At 45.1% G+C, this 23,146-nt stretch overlaps 1 protein-coding gene across 1 annotated transcript; it reads left to right on the top strand.

Moving 5' to 3' along the window:
- Positions 1–9,435: 9,435 nt before the first annotated feature.
- On the top strand, positions 9,436–18,063 carry LOC133966572 (centrosomal protein of 164 kDa-like). The gene is made up of 3 exons (XM_062401549.1): positions 9,436–10,129; positions 10,502–11,871; positions 15,517–18,063. Exons 1-3 carry the CDS (start codon positions 9,436–9,438, stop codon positions 18,061–18,063), a joined length of 4,611 nt encoding a protein of 1,536 aa, XP_062257533.1.
- Positions 18,064–23,146: the final 5,083 nt, after the last annotated feature.

Here is a 23,146-nt window from a genome sequence, read left to right as displayed (position 1 = left end):
CAAGGACAAAACGCCTCAAGGAGAATAGAGCAATTTCCAATCATAGTGTGTACGTGAAAACATGCAGAGACATTTCAGATGAGGTTCCCGACTCCGTCATTGATAATTCAGCAGATGAGGAGGACCTGCTGTTGTTTGGACACATACAGTGTCAGGCTGCAAGCTAATAAATCTCTAAGAATTTGTGAGGCTCCCTATAAGAAGTGTTCCTCTAGAGTGAAAGTGAGCGTTTTCTTCAGCACCATTGACGGAATACTGACAGTTCTGCATGAGCTGTTTTTGAAGCCCACTCTGCCTCTGTGACTGAAAGCTTTTACAGGGACATATCTACTCCATTAAGGCAAGACCATGACATCCCTGAAGGACGTCCAAGGACATTCAACTCCTTTAGCCTCTTCTCTCCTGCTGCCCTGTACAACCACACTACCTCCGTGTGACTGTCAGTTTTCTTTCCACATAATCCCGCATCGTCGGTTCCGCTGAAGGACACGTCGGTTTGCAGCCTGAATGCTGAATCACAAAAAAATCTTGGTTGTTCAGGTTTCATGAATCTGCACGATTAAAAAACATGCATGCGTCCTGTGTTGATGTCTCTTTGCATCTCATCAGTATCAGTGCAGCAGAGCTACAGCACTTACCATGCATGCAACCGTCTTACATACATAATTCAGAATCACATTCACTATCCATCTGGATGTCCCTCAGTCGTACTATCCATTGCACTTATCCACCCTCATTCAAACCTCATCTTCTCCAGTGGCCTTTTTCCTGTAGCCACACACAAGCCTAAGCTTTGCACTGTCACCTATAAGTAGGATCACACAAGGCTGTCATCGTGGAGATGTGATCAAAGCAGCATGCTCCGGGCCCAGATGCACCACCCCAATAGCACACCTTCAGTGTGACTACAGCGGAAGACCTCAGGACAGCGGGGGAATGCCAAATCCTCCTCATTCATAATACAGTAGATGGCCTCTCAACAATTACCAGCAGCCTGCTGATCTTCTTGGAAAGGCAGAACAGGGGCTCAGAGGTTAGGATGGGAAACATACATAATTTAATCCAACGTAATATTAGCAAAAAAACTCAGCCTATATGTTTTAATTACAACTGTGTGTGATGCTGTAGTTATAGGACTAAAGGATATATAGAGTATGATATCAGTCAGTGTGTTTGAACACGGTGTTGAAAGGAATTGTGCAGGTGCACAGCTGTATACAGTATCGGAGACACACAAGACCACCGCACTGCCCTGCTGCACAAATGCTAATTTGAGCAGGAAAACCTGAGCGCTGGCCCATATCGAACATATGGAGAGCAGGAAATTATTTGTGCAAATCGCTGCCTATAAAAAGAAAAACTAATAAAGGGGGCTTAGTGAAGCAAGCTCTATTTTACAGTACATTACACCTTGAGACAGTGACAGAAGGAGCACGGGATACACAGCAGAGGTAGGCAAGCGCGTTGTCGATGAATGTACGTAGCTGCCTCACTTCATCATTTATCTTGTTCCGGGAGGTGTGCACACAGGCTCTGCCCCTGAAGTCTCCACATGCAGTATACTCCTCTCGATAACAGACAGTGTGGAAAATGAATTGCCTCACGCAGCAATAGATTTATAACGGTAACTATAGCAGACAGCATATTGTGGTGTGGAGTTTTGGGCTTTAATAACTGATCTCTGCTATATTTACACATAGCAGCATCTCTATACATGCACATGGACACTGGTGAACCTCAACCCAGAAGTCATGTCTTCATGCACATATACAGGAGTACTGTAAGGAAATGTGTCTGCTTAATACACAGCAACATTTTCTGAAACCCACCAGACGCCCCATCCAGAAAACCTTGAAATCAGAATAAAGCTCAAATGTATGTGCATATGTTTACATGCAAACACAAACCTTGACTTGCCTGTTCACTCGGAACTTCGCCTGTGTAACTAACACTGGTTGATTAATGGCACTACCCCATCTTGCCCGAGGAGGAGATAAGCAGCCTATCGTGGCTCTGTAGCCTCCATGACCTTGAGAGAGCACTGGAGAAGGAAATAGACCCAGGGCTGCTATTAGCTCAGCCCTCTCTCATTTGGCCCAACTCCAATGTCAAACCACTGTCTGCTTAAATTCATACTCGCAGCCCCGAGGGCCGGCAGTCGAGGAATCACCCTGGAGATGTATGTCATTCCAAAATTCACCTTGCTCATGGATGCATGAGCTGATGAGTTTGAAAGAGTCGAGTTCATGCAACACACAATAGAATAAGTATTTTTACAGACAGTATTATGTCTCCATTCAAATACTTTCCCTATAATCTGGCCGTTTTTTTTTTTTTTCTGGGATATTAAAACAACAGCAGCTGAAGCAGCGTGGGATCATGGGAGTTGTCTCTCAAAAAACATTGCAGATGAAAATCAACCTGACATGACTGACACGCAAATCTCGTTTACAGATGTGATGATGTATGATGGTTTATTCACTTTCTGCAGCAAATGGCAATTAATAATCATGATCTGCTGTGAGCGACCAAAACTTTGGAAGGAAAACCACATGACCGGCTGTTTTGAATTGGATCGCAGTTTTTCGTCCGTCATATCTCGTTTTCTCAGGAAGCTATAATAGACAAGGCCGATCCACAGGGTAATAAATAAATTATATAACACAGGTAAAAGCGACTAAACCTAAATGTCCTGTAAACCTGATTATATTGGAGATATTTCAAAGTTTGTTGGAAACATTTTGGAAAATGTAAGTCAACAAAATAGATAACATAGGTCTAGTCTTGTTTAATGGAATATTGTCATATATTGTATCTTTAATCAACTTCCCCTGCAGCTCTGTTTTCTTCAAAGTAACAGACTGAAAATCTACTTTCTATGCTGTCGGGGTACCAGCTTAGCAACAGCCAGGCCTGATGTTATCCAAAAGAACTGTGAATTGTAATTTTAGGCTTTGGTCATTTTGTGAAAACATGACATTTAACTTGTTAATTGAGAGCATTAGAGCTGCTGGTGGGCAGATTTTGATAACATCAGAAACATCCTGACCTGCTGTTTCCCCCTTTTTAAGTTGAGTTAAGTAAAAAAAGAAAGCCTCTGGCAGTGGCCTTACATTTTAGAAACCGATATGAGAATGTTCTTGATATTCTGATCTAACATTCTGACAGGTATTTCAAAAACTGTTGAACTATTCATTTTATCCTTGTTCATGGATTAAATGCATCACAGCCAGGCACAGGGGGAAAGGCTGCTAACGTTACAATAGGAAGGACACAAAGTTTGGTTTTGACACCCTGTGAATTAATGAAACATGTTGAAGCAATAAATTTGTCTCCTGCCGGGTCTGGGTTCAGCGTTTCTCTGTCCTGGGCAGGTCCGGGTCCCAGCTTTCAAATGATAGATCCGGGGTCAGGCTTAGTTGAACCCTTCTCAGGTCTTTTCGGGTTTCAGTGCACATTTTCAGGTCTCAGACAGAAATTTGAGGACCTGTTGCCACATGGTTTCACATTGATGGTCCCCGTGCCAATTCATCCCACAGTGTTTCACCTGCTTTCACAAATTTCATAACCAACAGTCATTAGATGTGTTTCTCATGTAAATGTTTGGAGCTGCCTCAGCAGGAGTGTTTCGCAGCCTTATCAATCCACTTTGAAAATTCAAATGAACTAATTTTCTATTACACACTTCACTATCTTAAACAGACAAAGCCTAATATTACTGTGCGGTGAGCTGTGATTCATTGTATGCTCTTTAGTGTTCTTCGTGGAGACAGCAGGGGAAGTGTGCTATCTTTAAATGAGTTGTATTTGGTTTTAATGGTTTGATATAATCTTCATTCTCTGGTGCATCTCATGGTTTGGGCACATGCCACATGACCATGATGTCCACGGCTCAAATTCCAGCTGGAGACCTGTGTCAAATGCCATTCCCCCTTTTCCCCCCCTCCCCACATTCCCTCTCTCTCTGTTCTATCGGCTGTCATATAAAGGCTAAATGCCAAAGAAATTATCCAGATAAAAAACCTGTGGAGTCTGTGATTGTAGCAGAATGTTGGATTGTTATTCTGCTGTCTTGTCTACAGAAAAGCGTTACCATTCACCCTGGCAGGGCTCTGTCGGCTCCCGACAGCAGAATGAGTGAAAGGTCAGCATGTCCGTTCATCTCACAGTATGAAACATCAGCAGCAGGGAAATATCACAACTGCCGGTAACAACTATTACCGGCACCAGATCTAGGGGAATCTGGACCAGCAGCAAGGGTTACACAGGCTAGGGAGCACTGTGTAACCAATAGATACATACATCTGTGGATCTGTGGATTTTAAGAAGGGAGACTAGTTACATGTCTTGCTCAAAACAAACTCAGATTTAATATAATATCACAACTTATAAATCTTCACACATCATTCTTCTCAATTCTCCATTCGATTTCACTTATTGGTTGCAGTGCTTTCTGGTAACCTTTTACTAAAAAATAATAAAAACATGAAATGACAGATACGTAAATAATAATTAACAAGACTGAAACACACTCACTGGACATAAATTACTACACTGACTCATACAAACGTAACAAACCAATTCCTGTTTTTAACACTTTCTTCCATCACACATATCCCCATTTTACATTCCGCACGCACCCACTCCAACTCCTCAGCGGCCTCTCACAAAATGGCGCGAACCGGCTGTGGCCGATGAAGTAAAGCTTGTGAACATATAACATTTCACTGGTAAACATACGCCAAGAGCTGGCTACAAATACTTTAAACCATTCACCAGAACAATGTCATCTAACAGAACCGCAATATTTGTGAACTATAACAACAGTGGTTAAAACTTAAATCCAAAAGAAAAAGTACGTGCACCCGCCGACGAAGCCCGTCAGGAGGACGAGTCACTAAACTATACATTCTTGTACTTTAACCACACTTTAATCAGCACTCATCTAACAAACAAAATAACATTTTAGCTCTTGACCGACACTAAACTAGTGGTTAAAACTGAGTTTTGTCTTACCTGTGGATTTTAAGAAAGGAGACTAGTTACACGTCTTGCTCAAAACTAACTCAGATTTAATATGAAGTGCGCACCCCCTGAGCCCGTTCATACAGACGCCCCTCAGATCCATCGCTGCACCACAGCGCCACCTACTGACGTGGAGTATAATTGTCATGACACCATTTTGGTTGAATTATTTTGACACCATGTCAAAAATACTTTCAGTGATTATAAAAATCTCCCCCCATGTTGCCATATTCGGGCTCCCAGAGGACCATAACCGGTTTACCTCTACTCAATTCAACATTTTAGCTTTTACTTCTTTACTGGCAAGACACCACCTTCCTCTCCACTGGAAGTCGACTAAAGCTCCCTCTAGTACTCAGTGGCTCATCGACACCATGTCTTTTCTAAAGCTGGAAAAGATCAGATATTCAGTGAAAGGCAGCTCTAACTAATTTTGTAATAAGTGGCTTCCCTTTCTTACATTCTTCCAACCTCTCCAGTCCCTGCCCCCTGATTGACGACCCCCCCCCCCCTCCATGTCTCTTTCCTCTCTTTCTTCTTCCTTTTTATTTATGCATTTACTTATTTTTTTTACATTTTTTTATTATTATTATTTATTTTTTTTATTTATACTGTGCAGCTTTCATGCTTAATTATTACTTAACAAAATGTTCAGTTATTTATTTATCTTTATTATTATTACGTTCATTGAATTGTGAAATGTATTGTTCGCATGACCACGTTCATGTGGTCCATAAATTAAGAAAAACATCCTAGGAGGTAGACTGTATATCTTACTCTTAACCCATTGTGATGCACAGTTTTTTTTATGGTGTCTCTATATATGGTTATACAGAGATTATGTGATACTCAATGTAAATTCGACATTGATTCCTGTTCTACTGTGCCTTACCTCCTAATAAAAATATGAACCAAAAAATTAAAAAATTATTCAGTTGCATTTTATAAAAATAGCGGGGGGGGGGGGGTCTCTGTAAAACTAAAAACTAAATGAATGTCATTTTCAACCTATTACACTCTCTCCTTCTTTAAGAGGGGTCTCCGGGCATCTAAAACCAAACTAACAAAAGAAAGGTGATCGTCAATGGTCAGTCAGTCGCATTGTCACAACATTAGTTAAGTCACAGTATGTCATCACCTGACTAGTATGTCCATATTGGTACAGGGTATTAACAGGGTTCAGTGATAGCTGGGAAACACGACATGGGGTAAGGAATGCAGGCAACCATCATGTTTACTCCTGGCCTCCAGGGCTGGTATGAAGGCTGTCCAAAATGGTTGTAGGTGAGCATCTCTCGAGGTTTAATTGTTCTAGTTGACCTCCTCAACGATGGCATTTCCTCCTCTGGCAGCTCTGTGACAGATTCACTGTCTCCCTGCTGCTCCACCACTGTCTCCATTATCTCATCCCTCACTTGTCCCTCAGCTGGTGGTGTAGTGGCCGGTATTACCATCTGTACTGTCCCTGGCACTGAAGCCGGATCAAGTTCATGTGGCTGTTGCATTTGGGCTGTCTCAGTCACTCGTCTCACTGGCTGAAATTCAGGAGCTACAGCTCTGAGTTCATTCCCTAGTTCCGATCGGGAACTGACTTTTCTCCTTTCATACACAGGTATTGACCTGAGACAATAATTATACTCTTCCTCATTATCTGAATGTTCATTCTCCCTGTCCACTGTTTCGCTGGGATAACCCTGACTGTTTCTTTGTTTCCGTCTTTTCTCGGGAGCATGTTCACTCTGTTCCAAGGGTAAGTCATTAACAAGTAACAGAAGGTTGCGATGTAGGACGCGAAGCTTTCGCTCTCCTGTTTCTGGTTGAACTCTATACACGAGTCCATCTCCAATCTTTTCAATAACTTGATGAATTCTCTTTCCCAGTAAGAGCAAAGTTTACCTGGCCCACCCCTCTCTGACAGATTTCTGACAAGCACCCTGTCTCCCGGTTGCAGCACGATGCCTTTCACATGCCGACCATAGTACTTCTTCCCTTTAGCTGAGCTCTTTCTACTGTTCTCTGAAGCGATCTTATATGCCTCTTGCATGCGAGATGCCCATTTCTGTGCATACGCCTGTCTAGACTGGGACTCTGGTTCAGGTTGTAAATCAAAGAGAAAATCAACAGGCAAGCGTGGTGTTCTGCCATACAAAAGAAAAAATGGTGAAAAGCCCGTTCCCTCATGTCTGGTACAGTTGTACGCATCGACTAAATTAAGTATGCCTGCTAGTTGTTGTAGTCTCTGGAAAAGACCATTGGGTAGGCTTGTGCAAAGCGAGTAAAATGATCTACAATGAATAAAATGTACTCATAACCACCTTTACTCTTTTCAAGATGGAGAAAGTCAATAGAGATGAGCTCCAAGGGGGCACTGGATGTGATTGAACCCATATTTGCTCTCTCTGGAATGCTTGGCTGCTTCTTTTTAATACACTGGCACTGGCGAATTACGTAATCTTCGATTTGACGCTGCATAAAAGGCCAATAAAACTTCTCCTTCACCAATTGGATTACTTTATCTGCACCAACATGTCCCATGTCAACATGAAGATGTTTTAGTACGTTCGATTTAAGCTTATTGGAGACAACCAACTGTTTCCTTTGCCTTATCTGCCTGTATAATATTTATTTGTCAAGTGTAAGTCTGTTCCACTCATGGACTAGCCTGCGTGTCTCTCTACACATTTGTCGCTTGTCTTTGTCGTTAGGATTTCATCCTCTTTTTTTCAGGTTTATCACCTCACAGATGGGAGCATCTTCCTTCTGAGCAGCATTGATGCTTACAGGGGTGATAACTGGAATGCCTTCAGAAGGTGGTTCATCCTCAACTGGCTTCATCTGCAGTGCAGCCGACCAGGGTACATCACCCTTTTCGGCAGCTTTTTCCCCCTGCCAGATGGCATAGATTACCTCTGGGGGCATTGTCTCTAAGAACTCGTTAAGGTGGTCGTGAAGGGGCACTGGATATTTTGATGGGTGAAGGCGTCTACGTTTGACTTTCCTTGCCAATATCTAATGGTGAAATGGAAGTCGGCTAACTCACCCACCCAGCGGTGTCCCACAGCATTCAACTTGGCGGTGCTCAGGATGTAAGTAAGGGACAGAGGTGTAAAGTAACGAATTACATTTACTCACGTTACTGTAACTGAGTAATTTTGAGTAGTTTTTGAAATGGGTAATTTTACTTAAGTAGATTTTCACTGAAGTATTGTACTTCACTACATTGGAAGTACCCCCCCCCCCCCAAATGATTTCCCACAAAAACGGAACTGCAACATACAGATGGTATTTTGCCCTGTAAGACTGCATTTCTTTTCAAATAAACACAACAAAGACAACAACGACATGGTGCAAGCATTCCTCAGGAGAAGGAAAACATTCCGGAACGTTTTAGCTAGACCACACATAATATGAACGTGTTCACCGTTCAAATTCATTATTTGTCATTAAGTTGCGTTGAGTTCAACTTTCTCATAAAAATGAACGTGTTCTTTTGAACTTTTTCATGCACAACACTGCCTGAAACTCTACGCTGGCCTACCTGCCTCTGCCGCCTGCGAGCGACTCTTCAGCGTTGCTGCTGTTCACTGCAAAGCGAGCCCGGATGAGCTCTACTCACCTTGAAAATCAGCTGCTGCTCAAACTCAACAAGAAGTTTGTAGACTAGTGCTCTAAAGGTGGACCAAAGTTAAACCAAAAGTTTAAATATACAGTGGGACAGCAACATTTTAACTTTTTATTTAAGCTGTCATGTGGTTTATGTCTTGACATGTCCTCCCAAAAGTTCTTAAATGTTGTGTTGACATGTTAAATGTTTAATGTTTGACATGTTTAATGTCATTGTACTTATATTTGTAAAGATTCTCCTTTAATTAAAAATAACTGTTTTTGGATTAGATTTATGACCCCTTTTTTGCACTGTATAAGAGCGGCCCCCATCAATTTGTTGGAAGTAACTAAGTAACTAGGTACTTTTACTTGAGTACAATATTTCAGTACTTTTTACACCTCTGGTAAGGGGGTTATTATCCGTATATACAGTGAAGGTTGGGGCATAATAAAGATAATCTCTAAATTTATCGCAAATTGCCCACTTCAGCGCCAGGAACTCGAGCTTGCCTGAGCGAAAGTTATAGTTCTTTTCAGCCGGCGTGAGGGTCCTGGACCCTTAAGCAATGACACAGAGTTTCTCTCCCTGTTGTTGATAGAGCACAGCACAGACCTTCATGCGATGCATCATCAAAGGAGCCTTCATCAAAGGAACCTTCTACATAGAGCTGGATTCACCCACAACTCCAGCTTGATCCTGTAGAATAGAACAAATCCAAGCTGAGCCTTATGACCAAGAGAGGACAGAGAGGTGACAGAACGGCCACCTACGAGAGTCCCATCGACAGACGTCTGCAAGTAACCATGAGTGCAACAGCCCGCATGGGAGGCCAGCTGATCCTTGAAGAGGAATATGATGAGAATTATACACCTTCTGAACAAGAGATTCAAGAGTACGCAAGAGAGATTGGCCTTGATCCTGGCAGTGAGCCGGAGCTCCTGTGGCTGGCCAGGGAAGGCGTCGTTACACCATTGCCTCCAGAGTGGAAGCCTTGTCAGGACGTGACAGGGGAAATCTATTATTTCAACTTCTCCTCAGGCCAATCCACCTGGGACCACCCCTGCGATGAGCACTACCGCCTCCTGGTGGCCCAGGAGCGTGAACGCACCCAGCTCACTGCAGCTATAGGAGGCATGGGGGCAAAGAAGAAGAAGAAGGTTTCAGAAGCTGCCAAAAGGTTTATGCTGGCTAAAGATGGAGGAAGCTCTTTAGCCCATAAAGTTGACCGACTCGTCCTCCAACAGTCCAGCCCTTCTAGCTCCTTCTGCAGCCCCTCCGACTCAGAGCGAAGTGAGGTAGAGCTAAGTCCCAAAGCCTCTCTGAGGCTCCAGAGGCCTGGAACTGCTAGAGGTCGGACAATCCGCACTTCCAACACCAAGCCTGGAAATGCTGAATCCCCGTTAAAAACCTTTGACAAACCACTGGATGAAGAGCCAAGCTTGAGAATCAGGAAAGACAGAGAGAATAAAGAGAGAGAGGAAGACGATGATAAGGAGAGTGAGTGGGAGGAGAGTCTTAGAGAACAAAAAGAGAAGGAGGGGGAGAGGAGGAAGGCTGATCAGGAGGTAGAGGAGGTGAAAAAACAGTTGATGGGGGAGAAAGAGAAGAGGATGTGTCTCATCCAGGAGGAGCTGCGTAGGGAGGAGGAGGAGGAGGAGAGGATTCTGAAGGAGGAGAGTGAGGAAATACTGAGGGCTCTGCGGCAGAGTCTCCTGTTAAAGAGGAGAGAGGAGGAGGCCAGGCTCACTGAGGAGTCTGACAGGATGCTGGAGGAAACCAGAGAGTCTATCCAGAGGGAGAGAGAGACGCAAAAGCACAAGCTCACGGAGGAGAGCGAAGCCATCCTGAAAGTTTTGCAAAAAACTCTAGAGAAAGAGCGAGCAGCGGAGCGAGACAAGCTGGAAGCCCAGAAGAGGCAGGATGTTGAACTCCTTAAGGCTGAGCAGGGAGAGGAGCTGGAAGCAGAGAGGAGGAGACTCCAAGGACAGCAAGAGGAGAAACTGAACTCTCTCAAACAGGAGGTCAAAAGGACAGATATGGGCAAGGAGCTGTTGATGAGTACACGATCTGAACAGCACCTGACCACCTACCAACGAGATCTCACTGGCCTGCTCCAGGAAGTGCGGGAGGAAGAGCAGCGGGATCACGAGAGGAAGCTGGAGAAGCTGACGGAAGACCACAAGAGAGAAATGAACAATATCAGAGAGAAATACCTGGATGAGGAGACCATACAGAGAGAGCGCTTGCTGTCCACTCTGCAGGACGACAGAGGGCACCTCCAGGCCTCCCACGCTGTCCAGCTGGAGAAACTGAGGCTTCAGCTCAACACTGAGATAAAAAAGACACAGCTCACACACTCACGCAAGGAGTCCGAAATGCAGGATCTGGCAGATCAGTTGGAGCTGAAAGTCAAAGAGCTAAAGAGCCAGGAGAGCATGCTGCAGATCAAGGCAGTAGATCTGAAGAGAAGGAGGAAGAAGCTAATAGACGAACGAGAGGAGGTGGACACAGAGATAGAGGCCTTACCCCGGCTGAACCAGGAGAGAGACCAGCTAAAGGACGAGCTGGAGAGGATGAGAGAGGAGAAACATCAAGCCCGAGAACTCATCCAGAGAGTCAGGGAGGAGCGGAGCGAGGCAATCAAGGAAAAGGAGAGGCTGAGAGGGGAGAGGGACAAAGCCAGAGACGAGAGCAGGAGAGTGAAGGAGGACAAGGAGAAACTGACTTTGCCTGTGTCGCAGCCTCTCTCCGTGCCAGCTCCCACTCCAACCTATAATCCAGTCGCGTCCCACATTCACACCCTGGGCCACAGCTCCCTAGCCCCACCTCCCCCCCTGAGGCCCTTGAACCCTTCTTGGAACTGGGCGACTGGGAGCTCTTCACCCGTCTACAATGCCCCTATCAGCAGCGGGCTGAAGGACTCTGACGATCTCTTCAACAGCCGGTGGAGCCAGATTTTTCCTGGAGTAGCTGTGGACCCAGTTGCGTCCAGCACCATGAGGACCAGCTCAGCCTACTCAGCTCACACTCCTGTTAGTGAACACAGTCCCAGCCTGCGGTCCATGCAGAAGTCAGCAGAGATCGATAGTCAGAGGTTGCAGGGGATGATCGAGGGCAACAAGAGGTGGCTGGAGACGCGCAAGAAAGACCCAAGCATACCTCTTTCCACTCGGTATCAAGCTCCGACTTCCAAGAGCAGCCTGGTCCAGCTGGGCCTGGACGATATCAACCAGATCAGAGTCTACCGCTACTGAGGACATTACGCACTGTTCAGTCCTGTCGTTCCATGTCTGTCACTGAGGACTTTGACTGACTTTAATGACCGTGTCGGCTCTGAGCTGTGATGTTTACATGCAGGGCTTCACATGAGTCATGTGGCCTCTGTGATTCATTGCATTTTAAATAATAAAATAATAATGACTGCTCTGAGCTGTGACCACTGCATGAAAAGAAGAATTTGTACCAGTAAATGTCGTAGGAAATTCTTCGAGAAATTTCTGTTACCAGTGTCTTGCCGTTTTACAAGACTGAGAATTTTGGGAGGTGACCCCCATTCTCCTAAGCCTAGGGGAGGCTTTTACATGCAAATGCCAATGCCCCTGGCTTTACAAATGCAAATCAGGATAGTTTCCCTCAGAGCAGATAACACCTTTTCCTAAACTATATGGAGTAAGTACACCAGGCTTCAAATAAATTGATCTTACGTAAGTAAGTGTGCTATAAGTAATGACATTGTATACTATGAGCAAAATCAATGCTATGAAAAAAAATTGAAACAATGCACACTATTTCAGCATTTTATTATTATCCAAAACACAATCCTAAACCTCAACCACTGTACAGAGTGGCATGATTACAGTCACTTTTTCAATTGTGCTGGTTAAATGCACAGTGGATGTGTTAACCACACATGTACCAGAAATCCGCTCAACAGGCAGAAATGATGTTGGATATGATGTGTCTGTGTCCTGTAAGCTCCAAACCTCTAGGTTTTAAATCAAAGAGCAAATCAACAGGCAAGCGTGGTGTTCTGCCATACAATAGAAAAAATGGCGAATAGCCCGTTCCCTCGTGTCTGGTACAGTTATACGCATGGACTATATGAGGTATATGGTCTTTCCACTCAGACTTTTTCTCTTCCTGCAGAGTGCGAAGCATCTGTAGTAGTGTCCTATTTAAACCCTCGACAGGATTCCCCTGTGGATGATAAGGCGTAGTTCGAGAATGAGATATGCCTGCTAGTTGTAGTCTCTGGAAAAGATCATTCTCAAACTCCCTGCCTTGATCATGATGCAACTTTTCAGGATACCCGAAGCGTGGGATAAAGTCAAAGAAGATTTTCTCAGCTGCTGTCCTGCCTGACTTGTTCTTGGCTGGGTAGGCTTGTGCAAAGCGAGTAAATGATCTACAATGACTAAAATGTACTCATAACCACTTTTACTCTTTTCAAGATGGAGATAGTCAATAGAGATACGCTCAAAGGCGGCACTGGATGTGATTGAACCCATAGGTGCTCTCTCTGGAATGCCTGGCTCCTTCTGTTTAATACACTGGCACTGGCGAATAGGGCTGCAACTAACGACTATTCTAATAGTCGATTAGTCATCGATTATTGAAACGATTAATCGACTAATCGGATTATGAATGACACAAATTCTCAATTGCTCTTACTTAGACAACAGTTTTTATATTTACCTTAAGGTTGTTAGAGGCATGTGATGCCTGAAAATAAAAAACAATCAAAATCGATACTTCATGCAAAAAAAATGTATTTTAATAACCAATGTTTTGTCACTGCTGCACATGCGCGACTTTCAGAGATAGGAAGGAAGCGAGATGGCTCACTCCTCAGCTATTTCCATCAGCTCCTCCGGTAAAACAACGTTTAGTTAATCTGCACGGCATGAAAAACGCGCTATGACGTAACCAACGACTCATCCGTCGGCGACTATTTTTGTCATCGAAGTTTGTCGACGACGTTGACTAATCGTTGCACCCCTACTGGCGAATGACGTAATCTTCGATTTCACGCTGCATAAAAGCCCAATAAAATGTCTCCCTCACCAAGTGGAGGACTTTAGCTGCACCAACATGTCCCATATCATCATGAAGATGTTTTAGTACATTAGATTTAAGCTTATTGGGGAGAACCAACTATTTCCTTTGCCCTATCTGCCTGTATAATATTTCCTTGTCCAGTGTAAGTCTGTTCCACTCGTGGACTAGCCTGCGTGTCTCTCTACACATTTGTCGCTTGTCTTTGTCGTTAGGATTTAATCCTCTTTTTTTCAGGTTTATCACCTCACAGATGGGAGCATCTTCCTTCTGAGCAGCTTTGATGCTTTTAGGGGTGATAACTGGAATGCCTTCAGAAGGTGGTTCATCCTCAAATGGCTTCATCTGCAGTGTGGCCACCCAGGGTACATCACCGTCTTCGGCAGCTTTGTCCCCCTGCCAGATGGCAGAGATTACCTCTGGGGGCTTTGTCTCTAAGAACTCGTTAAGGTGGTCGTGAAGTGGCACTGGATCTTGACAGGGTGACGGTATCTGCGTTTGACTTTCCTTGCCAATATCTAATTGTGAAATGGAAGTCGGCTAACTCACCCACCCAGCGGTGTCCCACAGCATTCAACTTGGCGGTGCTCAGGATGTAAGTAAGGGACAGAGGTGTAAAGTAACGAATTACATTTACTCACGTTACTGTAACTGAGTAATTTTGAGTAGTTTTTGAAATGGGTAATTTTACTTAAGTAGATTTTCACTGAAGTATTGTACTTCGCTACATTGGAAGTACCCCCCCCCCCCCCCCCCCAAATGATTTCCCACAAAAACGGAACTGCAACATACAGATGGTATTTTGCCCTGTAAGACTGCATTTCTTTTCAAATAAACACAACAAAGACAACAACGACATGGTGCAAGCATTCCTCAGGAGAAGGAAAACATTCCGGAACGTTTTAGCTAGACCACACATAATATGAACGTGTTCACCGTTCAAATTCATTATTTGTCATTAAGTTGCGTTGAGTTCAACTTTCTCATAAAAATGAACGTGTTCTTTTGAACTTTTTCATGCACAACACTGCCTGAAACTCTACGCTGGCCTACCTGCCTCTGCCGCCTGCGAGCGACTCTTCAGTGTTGCTGCTGTTCACTGCAAAGCGAGCCCGGATGAGCTCTACTCACCTTGAAAATCAGCTGCTGCTCAAACTCAACAAGAAGTTTGTAGACTAGTGCTCTAAAGGTGGACCAAAGTTAAACCAAAAGTTTAAATATACAGTGGGACAGCAACATTTTAACTTTTTATTTAAGCTGTCATGTGGTTTATGTCTTGACATGTCCTCCCAAAAGTTCTTAAATGTTGTGTTGACATGTTAAATGTTTAATGTTTGACATGTTTAATGTCATTGTACTTATATTTGTAAAGATTCTCCTTTAATTAAAAATAACTGTTTTTGGATTAGATTTATGACCCCTTTTTTGCACTGTATAAGAGCGGCCCCCATCAATTTGTTGGAAGACACTAAGTAACTAGGTACTTTTACTTGAGTACAATATTTCAGTACTTTTTACACCTCTGGTAAGGGGGTTATTATCCGTATATACAGTGAAGGTTGGGGCATAATAAAGATAATCTCTAAATTTATCGCAAATTGCCCACTTCAGCGCCAGGAACTCGAGCTTGCCTGAGCGAAAGTTATAGTTCTTTTCAGCCGGCGTGAGGGTCCTGGACCCTTAAGCAATGACACAGAGTTTCTCTCCCTGTTGTTGATAGAGCACAGCACAGACCTTCATGCGATGCATCATCAAAGGAGCCTTCATCAAAGGAACCTTCTACATAGAGCTGGATTCACCCACAACTCCAGCTTGATCCTGTAGAATAGAACAAATCCAAGCTGAGCCTTATGACCAAGAGAGGACAGAGAGGTGACAGAACGGCCACCTACGAGAGTCCCATCGACAGACGTCTGCAAGTAACCATGAGTGCAACAGCCCGCATGGGAGGCCAGCTGATCCTTGAAGAGGAATATGATGAGAATTATACACCTTCTGAACAAGAGATTCAAGAGTACGCAAGAGAGATTGGCCTTGATCCTGGCAGTGAGCCGGAGCTCCTGTGGCTGGCCAGGGAAGGCGTCGTTACACCATTGCCTCCAGAGTGGAAGCCTTGTCAGGACGTGACAGGGGAAATCTATTATTTCAACTTCTCCTCAGGCCAATCCACCTGGGACCACCCCTGCGATGAGCACTACCGCCTCCTGGTGGCCCAGGAGCGTGAACGCACCCAGCTCACTGCAGCTATAGGAGGCATGGGGGCAAAGAAGAAGAAGAAGGTTTCAGAAGCTGCCAAAAGGTTTATGCTGGCTAAAGATGGAGGAAGCTCTTTAGCCCATAAAGTTGACCGACTCGTCCTCCAACAGTCCAGCCCTTCTAGCTCCTTCTGCAGCCCCTCCGACTCAGAGCGAAGTGAGGTAGAGCTAAGTCCCAAAGCCTCTCTGAGGCTCCAGAGGCCTGGAACTGCTAGAGGTCGGACAATCCGCACTTCCAACACCAAGCCTGGAAATGCTGAATCCCCGTTAAAAACCTTTGACAAACCACTGGATGAAGAGCCAAGCTTGAGAATCAGGAAAGACAGAGAGAATAAAGAGAGAGAGGAAGACGATGATAAGGAGAGTGAGTGGGAGGAGAGTCTTAGAGAACAAAAAGAGAAGGAGGGGGAGAGGAGGAAGGCTGATCAGGAGGTAGAGGAGGTGAAAAAACAGTTGATGGGGGAGAAAGAGAAGAGGATGTGTCTCATCCAGGAGGAGCTGCGTAGGGAGGAGGAGGAGGAGGAGAGGATTCTGAAGGAGGAGAGTGAGGAAATACTGAGGGCTCTGCGGCAGAGTCTCCTGTTAAAGAGGAGAGAGGAGGAGGCCAGGCTCACTGAGGAGTCTGACAGGATGCTGGAGGAAACCAGAGAGTCTATCCAGAGGGAGAGAGAGACGCAAAAGCACAAGCTCACGGAGGAGAGCGAAGCCATCCTGAAAGTTTTGCAAAAAACTCTAGAGAAAGAGCGAGCAGCGGAGCGAGACAAGCTGGAAGCCCAGAAGAGGCAGGATGTTGAACTCCTTAAGGCTGAGCAGGGAGAGGAGCTGGAAGCAGAGAGGAGGAGACTCCAAGGACAGCAAGAGGAGAAACTGAACTCTCTCAAACAGGAGGTCAAAAGGACAGATATGGGCAAGGAGCTGTTGATGAGTACACGATCTGAACAGCACCTGACCACCTACCAACGAGATCTCACTGGCCTGCTCCAGGAAGTGCGGGAGGAAGAGCAGCGGGATCACGAGAGGAAGCTGGAGAAGCTGACGGAAGACCACAAGAGAGAAATGAACAATATCAGAGAGAAATACCTGGATGAGGAGACCATACAGAGAGAGCGCTTGCTGTCCACTCTGCAGGACGACAGAGGGCACCTCCAGGCCTCCCACGCTGTCCAGCTGGAGAAACTGAGGCTTCAGCTCAACACTGAGATAAAAAAGACACAGCTCACACACTCACGCAAGGAGTCCGAAATGCAGGATCTGGCAGATCAGTTGGAGCTGAAAGTCAAAGAGCTAAAGAGCCAGGAGAGCATGCTGCAGATCAAGGCAGTAGATCTGAAGAGAAGGAGGAAGAAGCTAATAGACGAACGAGAGGAGGTGGACACAGAGATAGAGGCCTTACCCCGGCTGAACCAGGAGAGAGACCAGCTAAAGGACGAGCTGGAGAGGATGAGAGAGGAGAAACATCAAGCCCGAGAACTCATCCAGAGAGTCAGGGAGGAGCGGAGCGAGGCAATCAAGGAAAAGGAGAGGCTGAGAGGGGAGAGGGACAAAGCCAGAGACGAGAGCAGGAGAGTGAAGGAGGACAAGGAGAAACTGACTTTGCCTGTGTCGCAGCCTCTCTCCGTGCCAGCTCCCACTCCAACCTATAATCCAGTCGCGTCCCACATTCACACCCTGGGCCACAGCTCCCTAGCCCCACCTCCCCCCCTGAGGCCCTTGAACCCTTCTTGGAACTGGGCGACTGGGAGCTCTTCACCCGTCTACAATGCCCCTATCAGCAGCGGGCTGAAGGACTCTGACGATCTCTTCAACAGCCGGTGGAGCCAGATTTTTCCTGGAGTAGCTGTGGACCCAGTTGCGTCCAGCACCATGAGGACCAGCTCAGCCTACTCAGCTCACACTCCTGTTAGTGAACACAGTCCCAGCCTGCGGTCCATGCAGAAGTCAGCAGAGATCGATAGTCAGAGGTTGCAGGGGATGATCGAGGGCAACAAGAGGTGGCTGGAGACGCGCAAGAAAGACCCAAGCATACCTCTTTCCACTCGGTATCAAGCTCCGACTTCCAAGAGCAGCCTGGTCCAGCTGGGCCTGGACGATATCAACCAGATCAGAGTCTACCGCTACTGAGGACATTACGCACTGTTCAGTCCTGTCGTTCCATGTCTGTCACTGAGGACTTTGACTGACTTTAATGACCGTGTCGGCTCTGAGCTGTGACGTTTACATGCAGGGCTTCACATGAGTCATGTGGCCTCTGTGATTCATTGCATTTTAAATAATAAAATAATAATGACTGCTCTGAGCTGTGACCACTGCATGAAAAGAAGAATTTGTACCAGTAAATGTCGTAGGAAATTCTTCGAGAAATTTCTGTTACCAGTGTCTTGCCGTTTTACAAGACTGAGAATTTTGGGAGGTGACCCCCATTCTCCTAAGCCTAGGGGAGGCTTTTACATGCAAATGCCAATGCCCCTGGCTTTACAAATGCAAATCAGGATAGTTTCCCTCAGAGCAGATAACACCTTTTCCTAAACTATATGGAGTAAGTACACCAGGCTTCAAATAAATTGATCTTACGTAAGTAAGTGTGCTATAAGTAATGACATTGTATACTATGAGCAAAATCAATGCTATGAAAAAAAATTGAAACAATGCACACTATTTCAGCATTTTATTATTATCCAAAACACAATCCTAAACCTCAACCACTGTACAGAGTGGCATGATTACAGTCACTTTTTCAATTGTGCTGGTTAAATGCACAGTGGATGTGTTAACCACACATGTACCAGAAATCCGCTCAACAGGCAGAAATGATGTTGGATATGATGTGTCTGTGTCCTGTAAGCTCCAAACCTCTAGGTTTTAAATCAAAGAGCAAATCAACAGGCAAGCGTGGTGTTCTGCCATACAATAGAAAAAATGGCGAATAGCCCGTTCCCTCGTGTCTGGTACAGTTATACGCATGGACTATATGAGGTATATGGTCTTTCCACTCAGACTTTTTCTCTTCCTGCAGAGTGCGAAGCATCTGTAGTAGTGTCCTATTTAAACCCTCGACAGGATTCCCCTGTGGATGATAAGGCGTAGTTCGAGAATGAGATATGCCTGCTAGTTGTAGTCTCTGGAAAAGATCATTCTCAAACTCCCTGCCTTGATCATGATGCAACTTTTCAGGATACCCAAAGCGTGGGATAAAGTCAAAGAAGATTTTCTCAGCTGCTGTCCTGCCTGACTTGTTCTTGGCTGGGTAGGCTTGTGCAAAGCGAGTAAATGATCTACAATGACTAAAATGTACTCATAACCACTTTTACTCTTTTCAAGATGGAGATAGTCAATAGAGATACGCTCAAAGGCGGCACTGGATGTGATTGAACCCATAGGTGCTCTCTCTGGAATGCCTGGCTCCTTCTGTTTAATACACTGGCACTGGCGAATAGGGCTGCAACTAACGACTATTCTAATAGTCGATTAGTCATCGATTATTGAAACGATTAATCGACTAATCGGATTATGAATGACACAAATTCTCAATTGCTCTTACTTAGACAACAGTTTTTATATTTACCTTAAGGTTGTTAGAGGCATGTGATGCCTGAAAATAAAAAACAATCAAAATCGATACTTCATGCAAAAAAAATGTATTTTAATAACCAATGTTTTGTCACTGCTGCACATGCGCGACTTTCAGAGATAGGAAGGAAGCGAGATGGCTCACTCCTCAGCTATTTCCATCAGCTCCTCCGGTAAAACAACGTTTAGTTAATCTGCACGGCATGAAAAACGCGCTATGACGTAACCAACGACTCATCCGTCGGCGACTATTTTTGTCATCGAAGTTTGTCGACGACGTTGACTAATCGTTGCACCCCTACTGGCGAATGACGTAATCTTCGATTTCACGCTGCATAAAAGCCCAATAAAATGTCTCCCTCACCAAGTGGAGGACTTTAGCTGCACCAACATGTCCCATATCATCATGAAGATGTTTTAGTACATTAGATTTAAGCTTATTGGGGAGAACCAACTATTTCCTTTGCCCTATCTGCCTGTATAATATTTCCTTGTCCAGTGTAAGTCTGTTCCACTCGTGGACTAGCCTGCGTGTCTCTCTACACATTTGTCGCTTGTCTTTGTCGTTAGGATTTAATCCTCTTTTTTTCAGGTTTATCACCTCACAGATGGGAGCATCTTCCTTCTGAGCAGCTTTGATGCTTTTAGGGGTGATAACTGGAATGCCTTCAGAAGGTGGTTCATCCTCAAATGGCTTCATCTGCAGTGTGGCCACCCAGGGTACATCACCGTCTTCGGCAGCTTTGTCCCCCTGCCAGATGGCAGAGATTACCTCTGGGGGCTTTGTCTCTAAGAACTCGTTAAGGTGGTCGTGAAGTGGCACTGGATCTTGACAGGGTGACGGTATCTGCGTTTGACTTTCCTTGCCAATATCTAATTGTGAAATGGAAGTCGGCTAACTCACCCACCCAGCGGTGTCCCACAGCATTCAACTTGGCGGTGCTCAGGATGTAAGTAAGGGACAGAGGTGTAAAGTAACGAATTACATTTACTCACGTTACTGTAACTGAGTAATTTTGAGTAGTTTTTGAAATGGGTAATTTTACTTAAGTAGATTTTCACTGAAGTATTGTACTTCGCTACATTGGAAGTACCCCCCCCCCCCCCCCCCCAAATGATTTCCCACAAAAACGGAACTGCAACATACAGATGGTATTTTGCCCTGTAAGACTGCATTTCTTTTCAAATAAACACAACAAAGACAACAACGACATGGTGCAAGCATTCCTCAGGAGAAGGAAAACATTCCGGAACGTTTTAGCTAGACCACACATAATATGAACGTGTTCACCGTTCAAATTCATTATTTGTCATTAAGTTGCGTTGAGTTCAACTTTCTCATAAAAATGAACGTGTTCTTTTGAACTTTTTCATGCACAACACTGCCTGAAACTCTACGCTGGCCTACCTGCCTCTGCCGCCTGCGAGCGACTCTTCAGTGTTGCTGCTGTTCACTGCAAAGCGAGCCCGGATGAGCTCTACTCACCTTGAAAATCAGCTGCTGCTCAAACTCAACAAGAAGTTTGTAGACTAGTGCTCTAAAGGTGGACCAAAGTTAAACCAAAAGTTTAAATATACAGTGGGACAGCAACATTTTAACTTTTTATTTAAGCTGTCATGTGGTTTATGTCTTGACATGTCCTCCCAAAAGTTCTTAAATGTTGTGTTGACATGTTAAATGTTTAATGTTTGACATGTTTAATGTCATTGTACTTATATTTGTAAAGATTCTCCTTAAATTAAAAATAACTGTTTTTGGATTAGATTTATGACCCCTTTTTTGCACTGTATAAGAGCGGCCCCCATCAATTTGTTGGAAGTAACTAAGTAACTACTTTTTTCTTTTACTTGAGTAGATTTTTAGATGGGTACTTTTACTTGTACTTAAGTAAAATTTCATCAAAGTAAAGGTACTTTTACTTGAGTACAATATTTCAGTACTTTTTACACCTCTGGTAAGGGGGTTATTATCCGTATATACAGTGAAGGTTGGGGCATAATAAAGATAATCTCTAAATTTAGAGAAGTGGGCAAATTTATCAAATTGCCCACTTCAGCGCCAGGAACTCGAGCTTCCCTGAGCGAAAGTTATAGTTCTTTTCAGCCGGCGTGAGGGTCCTGGACCCTTAAGCAATGACACAGAGTTTCTCTCCCTGTTGTTGATAGAGCACAGCACAGACCTTCATGCGATGCATCATCAAAGGAGCCTTCATCAAAGGAACCTTCTACATAGAGCTGGATTCACCCACAACTCCAGCTTGATCCTGTAGAATAGAACAAATCCAAGCTGAGCCTTATGACCAAGAGAGGACAGAGAGGTGACAGAACGGCCACCTACGAGAGTCCCATCGACAGACGTCTGCAAGTAACCATGAGTGCAACAGCCCGCATGGGAGGCCAGCTGATCCTTGAAGAGGAATATGATGAGAATTATACACCTTCTGAACAAGAGATTCAAGAGTACGCAAGAGAGATTGGCCTTGATCCTGGCAGTGAGCCGGAGCTCCTGTGGCTGGCCAGGGAAGGCGTCGTTACACCATTGCCTCCAGAGTGGAAGCCTTGTCAGGACGTGACAGGGGAAATCTATTATTTCAACTTCTCCTCAGGCCAATCCACCTGGGACCACCCCTGCGATGAGCACTACCGCCTCCTGGTGGCCCAGGAGCGTGAACGCACCCAGCTCACTGCAGCTATAGGAGGCATGGGGGCAAAGAAGAAGAAGAAGGTTTCAGAAGCTGCCAAAAGGTTTATGCTGGCTAAAGATGGAGGAAGCTCTTTAGCCCATAAAGTTGACCGACTCGTCCTCCAACAGTCCAGCTCTTCTAGCTCCTTCTGCAGCCCCTCCGACTCAGAGCGAAGTGAGGTAGAGCTAAGTCCCAAAGCCTCTCTGAGGCTCCAGAGGCCTGGAACTGCTAGAGGTCGGACAATCCGCACTTCCAACACCAAGCCTGGAAATGCTGAAACCCCGTTAAAAACCTTTGACAAACCACTGGATGAAGAGACAAGCTTGAGAATCAGGAAAGACAGAGAGAATAAAGAGAGAGAGGAAGACGATGATAAGGAGAGTGAGTGGGAGGAGAGTCTTAGAGAACAAAAAGAGAAGGAGGGGGAGAGGAGGAAGGCTGATCAGGAGGTAGAGGAGGTGAAAAAACAGTTGATGGGGGAGAAAGAGAAGAGGATGTGTCTCATCCAGGAGGAGCTGCGTAGGGAGGAGGAGGAGGAGGAGAGGATTCTGAAGGAGGAGAGTGAGGAAATACTGAGGGCTCTGCGGCAGAGTCTCCTGTTAAAGAGGAGAGAGGAGGAGGCCAGGCTCACTGATGAGTCTGACAGGATGCTGGAGGAAACCAGAGAGTCTATCCAGAGGGAGAGAGAGACGCAAAAGCACAAGCTCACGGAGGAGAGCGAAGCCATCCTGAAAGTTTTGCAAAAAACTCTAGAGAAAGAGCGAGCAGCGGAGCGAGACAGGCTGGAAGCCCAGAAGAGGCAGGATGTTGAACTCCTTAAGGCTGAGCAGGGAGAGGAGCTGGAAGCAGAGAGGAGGAGACTCCAAGGACAGCAAGAGGAGAAACTGAACTCTCTCAAACAGGAGGTCAAAAGGACAGCTATGGGCAAGGAGCTGTTGATGAGTACACGATCT

This window comes from Platichthys flesus, chromosome 12 (genome assembly GCF_949316205.1).
Source record: "Platichthys flesus chromosome 12, fPlaFle2.1, whole genome shotgun sequence".
In the NCBI taxonomy this organism is placed as follows: domain Eukaryota; kingdom Metazoa; phylum Chordata; class Actinopteri; order Pleuronectiformes; family Pleuronectidae; genus Platichthys; species Platichthys flesus.
The sequence above is the reverse complement of the archived record's forward strand: the minus strand, read 5'-3'. Positions and strand labels throughout refer to the sequence as shown.

Bases quoted from the DNA above. Each gene is read 5' to 3' on its own strand.
- LOC133966572 (XM_062401549.1), top strand. From the start codon at position 9,436: ATGAGTGCAACAGCCCGCATGGGAGGCCAGCTGATCCTTGAAGAGGAA. The intron at 10,130-10,501 runs GTGAGTGGGAGG...AAAAAACTCTAG, and splicing joins GGAAGACGATGATAAGGAGA to AGAAAGAGCGAGCAGCGGAG. The intron at 11,872-15,516 runs GTCTACCGCTAC...CCTGTAGAATAG, and splicing joins ACGATATCAACCAGATCAGA to AACAAATCCAAGCTGAGCCT.